The 12,283-nt window shown below is 39.5% G+C and overlaps 2 protein-coding genes across 2 annotated transcripts in view; one reads left to right on the forward strand and one right to left on the reverse strand.

Moving 5' to 3' along the window:
* The window catches only part of RPGR (retinitis pigmentosa GTPase regulator), a 273,551-nt gene that overhangs the window by 70,030 nt on the left and 191,238 nt on the right, over positions 1–12,283 (reverse strand). The gene's annotated exons all lie outside the window — the stretch shown is intronic.
* The window catches only part of OTC (ornithine transcarbamylase), a 70,771-nt gene continuing 65,087 nt past the window's right edge, over positions 6,600–12,283 (forward strand). The window contains exon 1 of the mRNA XM_041741615.1: positions 6,600–6,823. Within this exon, the coding sequence (XP_041597549.1) occupies positions 6,747–6,823 (77 nt within the window). The 5' untranslated portion in view covers positions 6,600–6,746. The remainder of the gene's footprint in view (positions 6,824–12,283) is intronic.

A 12,283-nucleotide genomic window follows, 5' to 3' on the forward strand; every position in this document is an offset into this window, starting at 1 on the left:
GCTTCTCCCTCTGCCTGTGTCTCTGCCTCTCTCTCTCTCTCTCTCTCTCTCTCTCTGTTTCTCTCTCTCTCTGTGTCTCTCATGAATAAATAAATAAATATTTAAAAAATATCTTATATCAAGAATATGTAAAGAACTCTTAAAACTAAAAAAACAAATGAGTCAATTACAAAATAAAGTAGGTATGCTGTATGAGATGTAGGAAAGTAAGGGTTCTCATCACAACGAGAAACTTTTTCCCTTTTTTCTATTATTTTTATTGTATGTATATGAGAAGATGGATGTTAACTGAACCTATTGTGGTGATCATTTCTCAACATATATAAATCAAATCATCATGCTGTATGCCTTAAGCATATGTAGTGATTTATGTCAATCATTTCTAAATAAAACTGGGGAAAAAATGAAGTAGGCAAAAGATTTGATAGACACTTCACCAAAGAAGATATATTGATGGCAAATAAGCACATGGAAAGGTGTTTAATTAACATCATTAGCCTTTAGGGAAATGCAAACTAAACTACAATTAGAAACTACTATACACCTTTCTGGAAGGTGAAAACTATTGGCAATACCAAGTGCTGGCCAACAATGCAGAGCAACTGAAGCTCTCCTGCATTACTAGGGAAACTGCAAAATGGTATAGCCACTCTGGAAGATATTTTGGCACTTTTTCAAAAGTTAAACATATACCTACCACATAATCCAACCACTCTACTCCCTAAATATATTACCCTAGTGAAATAAAACTTATGTTCACACAAAAACCTATATACAAATGTTTGTGACAGCTCTATTTATAAGTTCTAAAACCAAGAAACAACTCAAATGTCCTTTAATGGGGAATGAATAAACAAACTATAATACACATACACACAGGCATGTACACATGCACACACACACACACACACACACACACACACACACACACACACACTGGAATACTATTCAGCAATAAGAAGTACCAAATTAGTGATAAGCACAGTAATACAATGAAACTCAAAGGCATTATCCTGAGTGAAAGAAGCTAATGTCAGAAGATTGTATACTGTATGATTCCATTTATGTTACCTTCTGTAAATGGCAAAAGCACAGGAGAGAAAGAAAAAATCACTGTGCCAGGGATTGGGGGTAAGAAGAGGGCTTGACTACAAAAGAATTTTAAGGGAAATTTTGGGAGGAGATGGAATCCAAATGAAAAAAAAAATAAAGAAGATGGGGCACCTGGGTGGTACAGTTCGTTAAGAGTCAGACTCTAAGTTTTGGCTCAGTTCATGATCTCAGGGTCATGAGATTGAGCCTTATGTGGGGCTCTGTGCTCATTGTGGAGTTGGCTTGAGATTCTCTCTCCCCTTCCTCTTCTTGCTTGTGCTCTCTTGCACTCTCTCTCTAAAATAAATAAATAAACCTTTTTTTAGAAAAAGAGAAAAGAGCATTGTTTTTGTTTGCAGATAATGAAACTGACTTGCCCAATGTCATTCAATGAATAAGTGATGGGTTCTGAACTAGAACCCACATCTTTGAAGGATGTTAGTATTTCCCTGTTGTTATATGAGAAGTAAACCTTCAAATACCTAAGCCAAATTGTGTATTAGCATGCATTTGGTTGTAAGTAACAAAACCTCAATTCAAAGTGATTTAAGAAGGACATTTATTATTTTATATAACGAGGTGTCTAATGGTAGGAAGGGTCATGAGATTAGTTGATTTTGCAACTCATTGATGTCATAAATGACCAAGATTCCTTCCTTCTTACATTCTGGCAAACCACAGCTTCATTTTAAGGCTGCTTCTCCTCATGGTCACTGGATGGCTTCTGGTGTCAGACAGGGACCCATGGTTTTTTTTTTGTCCTTATCAAGTGTAAGAGTACCAGCAACAATCCCTTAGTGCTTGTAACTAAAGTGTATACTGCATGCAAATACTTCATGTTTCTTAGGATCCTAACTGCATGCAAATGCTTCATGTTTCTTAGGATCCTAAAGATTCTAGACAACCAGCTATAAAAAGTATTTATGTAATTAGTAACACTGAAATAAACAGAGTTTCTCACTGCAGTAACAGCCATATGTCTTATTTGTACAGAGCTGAAATTTGCAATAGATCTTTGGCAATAGCTATGCCAAGGCTCTTAGACACCATACCTCGTGTTTGGTTAGCATGCTAAAATTTCCTAAGTAGTATAATAGCTCATTTTGTAAAACCTTTATTTAGACAGGTGAGGACTCTGAGAGTCTTAAGGGAACCAAGCGATTTGACCAAATTCATTATTTGTTAGCAACCCAGCCAGAGGTCACATTTGATCTTAAAGCATCCTTCCCACAATTATTTACACCACATTGATTCCCCCTTCAATGCCTGGACTTCACTAGGGAAACAGTAGCAATCTCAAAGGAATACTGCAAGTTCATACATGATACTTATAAGCTCTTTAAAAAAAAGATTTTATTTATCTATTCCCAAGAGACACAGAGAGAGGCAGAGACATAGGCAGAGGGAGAAGCAGACTCGCTGCAAGGAGCCGGATGTGAGACTTGATCCCAGGACCCCAGGATCACGCCCTAGCCAAAGGCAGATGCTCAACCACCGAGCCACCCAGGTGTCCCGATACTTCTAAGGTTTAACTGGCAAGAAACTAACATTTTCTATGTCCTCAGTAGTAACATGTGGCTATTTGGGATTTCAGACTCAAATGTCAAATGACAGGATAAGCTTGAAATCCTGGAGTCTCATTAACTTTATCATTTCCTTTCTGCTAACATCCTATCAATTGTTCTGATAGGTAGAATCTAATCACTAAATCTCTCTTACATCCATCCTATTTTCTATTTCCACATCCCCAGTATGTGCTCATGTTCTTGTTATAACACAATAACCTTTGTCTTTACCTCAATTTTCTCTCCACCCTACTTCTTTTTTTAAAAATAAATTTATTTTTTATTGGTGTTCAATTTGCCAACATATAGAATAACACCCAGTGCTCATCCCATCAAGTGCCTCCCTCAGTGCCCGTCACCCAGTCACCCCTACCCCCCACCCACCTCCCCTTCCACCACCCCTTGTTCGTTTCCCAGAGTTAGGAGTCTCTCATGTTCTGTCTCCCTTTCTGATATTTCCCACTCATTTTTTCTCCTTTCTCCTTTTCCATTTCACTATTTCTTATATTCCCCAAATGAATGAGGCCATATAATGTTTGTCCTTCTCCAATTGACTTATTTCACTCAGCATAATACCCTCCAGTTCCATTCACGTCGAAGCAAATGTCCACCCTACTTCTAACACAAGAATGTGAATGCTGCTGAATGAATATTTTCTTAATACAATGCAGATAATGACATATGTCCATCTGTCTGCCCCAACGCTAAAACTTTAGTAATCTTCCTTTGACTACAGATTAAATACTTAACCTCATCATCTGGCTTTCAAGGCCCTGAACAATCTGGCTCCAATATTCCTTTCCAAATCCAGAGAGAATTTTCTGGGTGGGAGTTGCAGGCAGTAGTGTGCTCACAATGCCTTGCAAGAGCCAGTGTTACACCTCTCTTGCCAACTCCCATGTTCAGTGATGTCACTTTGGTAGCCTGTATCTGGCCAACGCAGGAGCATTTACACCACACAGGTTGGTCAATGTCACAGATCAGAGCTTTTTTTCTCTTCCTTTTTTTTTTTTTGAAGAGCTGGTTATTAAACATTTACTAGCACATTACCAGTTTCAAGGTAACCAGGGCTATCTGAGAGTGAAGGTTCCATATGGTGTGGGGAACAAAGATGTTGACACTGAAAGCCCAGGTACCAAATAAGAGATAAAAGGGTCTGGAGGAAAAGAATAAGAAACAATACTGAAAAATTGTTGAGAGGTTAGATCTGGGCAAATATTGAGTTCCCACAGAAGCAGATGTTGAGAAAGCAATTTGAGGTCAAGTGATTTATTTGGAAGATGACCCCAGGAAGCACTGGTAGGGGAACAAGGGAAGTGAGACAATGAAGGGATGGTAGCTGATACAGGGTACATTGATGAGCAGATTACCAATGTGGGCAACCAATGCTCCATTCCAGCAGAGACCTTTGGGGGATTGTGTAAAATATGCTTCATGGTTGCCACACAGGGGTGACGAGTGTCCTCAGGCAGAAAGCTGTGGTTGTTCACATTAAGAAGTGGCAGGTAGGTAGGAGAGTACTGAATGCAAGGCAATATAAACAGGACATGGACACTCGTGGTTTTATGTTTTTCATAATTTGCTGGGCGGTAGTGGGGGCTCATTTAAATGGTCAATGATAAGGTGGATTCATCACTGTGGAAGTTGTTGTTACCCCACACACCCTATTTATTCCTTCCTCTGGGTCAACTCACAGGTTCCTTCCTTTGCTGTAATATCCTTTGTTGCTTCCTCCAGCTTTGACAACTCCATAATTCTTCCTAATTCATCACAGATCCTTGCCCACCAGGAACCCCATCTAATCCCTACTCTACTGCCCCCTCCCAATGATGGACACTGGATGAAGAGCAAGCCAACCTGGAGGTCTCAGAGGGCCTGATGCAAGGAAGCAGAAAACAAGCCCCTCCTCCTTGGTTAGAATGCCTGGGGTCAGGGGACAGAGACAAAAGTTGTCCTCTGGAGTCATTCCAAATGATTGACTCCATTCCCACATGGGAAAGTACTCATCACTCCTGTTTATCACTATATCGCTCAGAGCCCACTAGTATAGAGACCCAGCCTGCATTAACTGCAGAGCTGCAGAGCTGTTGTTGGTGGAAGAGAAAAATGAGTGAATGGAGGGCTGAATGTACAAAGGGAACAAGGTAGGGAGCCAAACCAGGCAGCTGAAGTGGAATGAGAGGAGTCAGGTATGGATCAATAAAAGCCTCTGGATGAATTCTGAGGACCAATGTCAAGTCCTGTAAGGTGCTTCTCCAAATGTGACCCAGATATCTTGTCTCTTGAGATTTAATGAAATTGCATCTAACCTCATCCCACTTGTGGTACAACTCCTGTCTTCCAATCTTGCTAGGGGTTATGAGTGGTTTCAGTTTTCTCAGTCCCCTCTGGGGGATGGAGCTCCTACCTCCATAGAATTACAAGGGTTTCTGAGTTGCTCTGGCATCTCAGAAGTATCGCCCACTTTCTATGCCATAACACAGCAGACACTTCTTGATTTCTCCCTAAGCATTGTTAACACAAGTTGTTTGTGTAGGTAGCACACTTGACTGAAGATACAGGTTTTACATTAGCATGCAGTTTCAACTCTTCCCTCAGTCTCACTGCAAACATTAGATTTCCTTTCTTGTATTACGTAGAACAATTTCACTCTCTGAAACCTATCCAACAACTGGCTGCTCTTGCCTCTTCAAAGATGCTTTACAGTCTTTTCCAACAAAGCAGTCATCTATTCTCCCACTTGGAACATTCACTTTATACCTTCTTACCTTTGTACCCTTGCAAACACTTGCTTCTACCTGGAATATTCTTTCCAGAACAGAGGATTTAGTAAAGGTTTGGACATTTCTGTCTTTCCCTCTCTGTCCCATATCATTCTTTGTAAGTAGAAGGAAATAGTATCAAGATTTCCCTGATGGTATTATGACGTCACAACCATTCCTGCCCTTGAAGTGGCTGTAATTGGTTTTTAAATAGCACTTTTCTTTTTGCATTGCATAAACTTCTAGCAAGTGCTTACCTGGGTTTGCTAAAATTGTATAAATTGATCAGAAGAGGCAGCCCTCATCTTTTTTGTTCTTTCCCTGCCTCCCACCCTTCACAGCTTAACGTACTTTCTCTTCCCTGTTATATGGCAGCACTTTATCTGGACCTCTCCTATGGGTTTGTATTATGGATATTTACAAATCATATCACCCTTACTGAACTGTAAACTATGTGAGAGTGAGGTCATCTTCCTTCACTGAAATTTCAGCCTAGTTCAATATCTGACACAGAACAGATTTTGAAAATATCTAACTTATAACTGTGGATGAATGAATGAATGAATCTAAAGTGTTGGATGACCTCTTAGTGATCTGGAGAGGCTACCAGGGGAGAAACATATGGTACTCCCTCCCCACTTCTATTGATTGTGGGTTCTCATTTGAATAGGCAATGACTTTTCTGTTGAAGACCTACTATGTGCAAGGCACAGTGGGAGCTACAGGATTGAGATCTTTTTATTATACCTCTATCCCCACTCCAGCTTCATGCCACCAAAAAATAGTTCCAGGGCACTTTTATTTGTTTTTGTGGGAAAGTTGAGACTTAGAGTTACAAAAGTATTATCACTGGAAATATGCAGGGCTATTGTGTCTACATCTGGGGTTTTACACTGATGATTCATTTTCTGAAAAGGCTATTTCTATGTACCTTCACAGCAGCCAGTACTGCAGTACCTTGCATGTATTATATGCTCAATGAGTACTTATCAATTGATTTGGTACAAGTATGTGACAGTATAAATATATTATGAAAAATGAGGAGCCTGGGAACAAAAGAATCAGGATTCCTGCTAAACACACACGCACACACACACACACACACACACACACACACAGTGGTAAAGCTTGGCTTAAAGTTCAGGTGCTCCTGTACCCTGCCCTGCAGTATCTCTAACCAGGAGAATTTGATAAGGTAGCTGAAGGGTGATATTACCTTTGCTCTCTTACTGCAATTGAAATCGTTCTTAGCTTTTAGGTGGACCCCACTGTCTACCTTGGTGAGGCATTTTCAAGAGCATACAATCTTTTTCATTATCAAACGAAGATGCTGTTTAATTTGAGGATCCTGTTGAACAATGCAGCTCTTAGAAATGGTCACAATTTCGTGGTTCGAAATTTTCGGTAAGTGATGGCCAGAGATTTGAGTCTGACTTAGGAACAATGGTGATAAATGAAGTTCTCTTCTGCAAAGGAGTGCAGCCTGAAAAGGCCTCTTTCTGCAGGGTGTAGGGCCAGGTTCTAACCTTATTTGAGAGAGCTATTTCTAATTCCAGCTGAGCTTTCATTTCTCAGTCCTCTGTAATCAGATTTCATAGCAGGCTGGGGGTGGGGGCTACCCTCGGCAGGTAAAACAGACTAAATGTTCTTGACATCTTCTGTTTGTGTACGTTTTAAATGGGCTAATGGCTGAAGAAAATGAGAACTAATTTATACAGGGCCTTCAGTTTGTATTTGGGTTTGCTTGAAAATAATCTATCATCCTAGGGAGTGGGGATTATTCAGTTCTTTTAAAAAAAATACCAGACCCCAAATAACAACTGGATAAATATTTACAAAGCTGCTGCAAAGGAGCCTTATGTGTGATGAGGATAATGATATTTTAAAAATAAAATCCACATTTGAAATCTATCCCTGAAATTCTTGGTAGCATGTGAAAGAAAGGAAGCTGTTTCCAGTGAATTCATTATAAAAGCTACATCCTGCTTACAGCTATTGAACATGCAGTGGAAGGTGGTGTGGTGTGTGTCTGTGGGGAAGGGGACAGGGATAATAAGTTAACCAAGGAAGGAAGGCCATCAAAACTGCACATTATTGCCAGAAAGCTTCTAGAGATATTGCACGTTAATAATCACATAGAATTTTCCCAGAGACCCTTTACAACCGACCTCAAAACAACCTCACTGACTTTCTGAAGGGAGAAGCTTCTAGTCTGAAGTTTTCTCCCACTGTTAGGAAGCAGACCTGTGACAGTGGCCCTGAGTCCCTCCTCTGGGCTACCTGGCAGCCCTCTCTCTCCAGACTCTACCACGAGCACCATTTCCTTGGTTAATAGAAGACTTTCAGAAGTCAGATGACATTGTAAATAATACTGTAAATAAAGCCCATAATCTTAGACCTAGATGGGACTTTGGAGCCACAGAATAGTATTAGCCCTCTCTTAATTTACAGATAGAGTCAATAAGGCCCAAACAGATTATGGCACTTACCAATAAGTACTAGAGTCAGACCACATAATCCAGGAATGTGGAGGAAAGTTCAGGTTTTAGAGTCTAAAGAACTAGATTCAAGGCCTGGTACTACCACTTGCTGGTTCTATTGACCTTGAGCAAGTCACTAAACTTTTCTGTAATGTTGCTTTACCTATAAAATGTGAAAAAAGAGTAGTACCTGCTCTTTTTATATCACAAGGTAGTTCAACAATTCACTTAATAAATATTTATTGAGCACCTACTTTGCGCCACACTGTATGCAAGGTGTTAGGGAATACAGTGGTAAAGAAGGTAAAAAGGGTATTTCATACCAGACACATGAAGTCACAGTCTAGTGATAGTGAGATAATGTGTGAAAACTGTAAAGTGACAGATGAATGTTCATTATTTTATTATTCCATCCCACTGCATTACATCAGAGAAAAGTATGATAAAATTTTATTCCATAGTTTTTAAAAAAGAATCATCACTGAGCTGAAAATAGTCAACTGAATGAATAACCAAAGTTTGGAACTTATACTCTTCTTTGAAAATTACAGTGATGATTGATTTTTAAAATACTGATAACAAGTTCAAATTTTGCAAATAAAACCCCTTCCAAATATTTGGGCTTCTTTGGTATTTAGTAATATTCTATCATCTATATCCAGTAGCCAGACTGTAACTCACAGAGTCTTGGCTAGCCATCTCTCACAGTGAATGGGGGCTGAGGCAAAAGCATGGCCAAATCAGCCCAACTCTATACCGGCTATTTGAAATATGAAAGCCTCAAATCACCCATGTCATTAGGAATTTAAGAGCATAAGTCTCATGAAAATGGGATAATGTTGAAATGGTGTTGTTCTCATGTGGCATGGGCGTTTTTCTTTCCAACTCTTTTAGTTAGCTACGCTACCTGCCAGCTAGATGAACTGAGAATTGCTGTCTCCAGTAAGACCTATGGCCTTTGATGACCTCTCAACAACAGAGAAAAGCTCCCTGTCAACTCTTCCTGTATTGTACCTTTACTTTGATTTTCAGCCTTCCACAGAGATCCGAGGTCTTTATTTCCCCCATATCTCTTGGGAAAGGTGGAGAGATCTTACTACAGAACATACCACATGATCTTAACACTAGAGAGTAATAAGAAAATGTGTGGTTAGGGTGTGGCAATGCCACAAAATAGGGACTGCAGTTTTGAAGTGAGCCGCCATATCGCCATGGACAGGATAAAAATAACAGCTTAAGTGGCTGAAGACATTCATGCAGGCTCCTGGATCAATCATTTTTAGTCAATTATTATTTCTTTTTTCCTCCAAAATCAATAGAATCAGACACCAAGACTGCCAAAAACACCCAATCCATAGGCTTTTCATCTCACAAACAAGGCTCTAGAGCCTGACGGTATATGGATAATAGACAGTGTCCTATGATTTGTTGCCTATTAGGGAAACCACTTATAGCTTTTAAAGAAACCACTAAAAAATCTCTTTTTTTTATCAGAGAGGACCAATTTGTAAGTGCAGTTCAATTTCATCTCACAAATAGAAATTTCTTCAGAGAATATTGAGCTAAGCCACCCAATTTTGTGGAGGTTATGGATTGGAGTGGAGGTGACTGGTTTTCAGGTATTTCATTCCAGACCTTTCTAAGGGCTTACATAACTCATTATGCTCCCTTCATCCCACACACATACTATCTCTACACGCGTGGACACATGGATGAAGCAATTATAGGCCATCCATGCTCTTCTAGAGGACAGAAAACAGTCCTCTTTGACTATTCGCATCTTCTGTCATAACTGAAAATGAATTCCATTTTAAAAATATGTTTCCTGACTTCAGAAAACTGTACAAGGTCTGAGACCAGGCATGGAATGGGGTCATAATGTTTCCCTTGGCCAACAATAAAATTTGGGTCTATTTATAGTTTGTTATTTTTAGTAATTTAGTGTTTTAACTGAGATAGAAGAAGTAGAGGCAGATACAGATTTTCAACAGTTTAGGGTTCCAGCCCTTTAAGAACATGTGCACAAAGCTAACCCTCTTCAATTTTCAGACAATAGGAAGTCGCACCATTTTAGAAGATTGATGATCTCAGGTTTCTTATAAACCACCTAGTCAGTCAGTTGCAAGAATGACTTATACCACATATGAGCATGTGGCAACCATGAGAAAGGCTGCAAGTCCATTTTTAGTAATAGACTATTATTACTGTTGTTAATGAAGTAAAGAAATTTGGAGGTAATTAGTGCTTTTTTTCAAATTAATTGGATGAGATTCAAGGATTTTATGAAAATAAAGTCAGTCTCCCTTGCATGGATTGCAGTATGATTTCCTGAGATGGCAAGAAAGTGATGAAATTAAAAACAGGCCACTGAGAATTCAGATGGCTCCAGTATGGCTTATGGGAAATCTTGTGTTTATAAATTTCATGAGTGTTGTAGAAGACAAAGTCAAGATGGATCACTGATTTTGAGTTCATTTTCTTAATTTTTCAGATGAGGAATTGAGGCCAAAGATGGAAAATGATCTTCCCAAGGTCATAGCTGAACTAGGACTAGAACTGGAATAATTAAAAACCACTGCCCTATTTATTCCGCTGCTTTGATTACTTTGATCCTTTCAAACTGATCAAGTTGGCCATCCTATCCTTGCACAATCTCCTTTTTAAAAATACAACAAAAATATCTGAGTAAAAACAAAAACAAAAACAAAGAAAATATGCCTTAATGGTTGCACCAATCTGCAACGTTAACAGAAACACAAAAATCTCAGCCATCAGACCCACTGACTCCCTCTCATGCCTCCAGAAGATAAAGTCTTCATCTCAAATTTTCCATGAGGATTAAAATACCATTTAACACTGAATTTTTTCCTATTCTGGCAAAGCCTGCTCTGACTAACCACAGTTTACTCGAATCAAGCACTTTCTCTTCTAATAAAATACAATTATACAAAGGAACACATCCAGGTCTCCTCCCGTGCTCCAAACAATTAACCAGAGTTGGAAAATGCAGCCTCTTGCAATGAAAGGTTTTGTTCTGCCAATACAGAATATGCTTCTATTTTCTAGCTAGGAAGATATTTCGGTAAAGCTAACACAAAAATCTACTATTACCTTGGCTTAACTTCTTAGCATTCAATGATTTCAGGTTGAGAAATCTCTGTAATTATTTTTTCAAGGAATAAAATTAATGTAAGGAACTAGTCTTGCTTTTTTAAAAGCCCTGGCTTTACCCAGAGTGCAATGACAGTTTTGACAGAAAATCTGTACATGGTTCCCATTGTTTTCTCCCATATTGTATCCTCCCTATTGTGTGTTGGCTGAAGAATGATAATGTGTATTCAGGTCTGTTTACCAAGGAGACACACTGAAGCATAAGAAAACTAAGTATTTTATGGGAACACTAAAACAACAGTCCTGGTCCTGGTTCAGGTGCTCCAGAACCAGAGGAAGCTGCCTCCAACTGAGGCATGGGGTCTCTATAAGAACTTAGAAGCCATTTATGCCAGTGGTTTTAGCTGCCTAATTCGAGTATGGATTAATTACCAGAAATGCAAGAAATGCTTGATGCAGACCAGAGAAAAAAGGTGGGGACATATGGCAGAGGCATTTCAATATGGTACAATTATGGAGCTCTTCTACTTTTCTCTAATCTTTAAGTAGCTTAGGAAAGAGGTGTGGCAGCTCCATTTCAGAGCCAAGAGGAGGTCTTTGAGGTAAACAGGATAGGAACTTAAACTCAAACCATTGTGTTTGCTTTCCTTCCAGTGATAAATTTTCCTGGTTAGTTCTCGATATCTATGAAAAACAGCTATTTTTCCTATGCAAACATTTCCTGCCCCACCTCCTGGATAGAATTGGGAAAGGTGGTGACCACTTTAATGATTTTTCAATGGTTTGAACAATATGACTGATCTTCACTGGTTGAGATGCAATTTAAAAATTTTCCAGTATCTACCTCTCTACCTTTTTTTTCCCTAAGAACCCTGGGGACTTATTCTATACAAGAAGGGCTCATGGAGAGATGGAACCAAAGTATTGGTATATATTGGTATACTATTAATCTACTTTGGATTTGGCTCTCATGATGCTATGGGCAAAAGCTTGTCCCACCAGGTCCTCTTACCAGTTTTCTGTTTTTAGATTTTATTTATTTATTCATGATAGACACACAGAGAGAGAGAGAGAGGGGGGCAGAAACACAGGCAGAGGGAGAAGCAGGCCCCATGCTGGTAGCCCAACGCGGGACTTGATCCCAGGACTCCAGGATCACGCCCTGGGCAAAAGGCAGGTGCTAAACCGCTGAGCCACCTAGGGATCCCCAGTTTTCTGGGTTATTGCACTTGACTCAGACTACTGTGCCTGAGATCCAAGGTTATAATGCTCT

Source organism: Vulpes lagopus, chromosome X, assembly GCF_018345385.1.
Source record: "Vulpes lagopus strain Blue_001 chromosome X, ASM1834538v1, whole genome shotgun sequence".
Classification (NCBI taxonomy): domain Eukaryota; kingdom Metazoa; phylum Chordata; class Mammalia; order Carnivora; family Canidae; genus Vulpes; species Vulpes lagopus.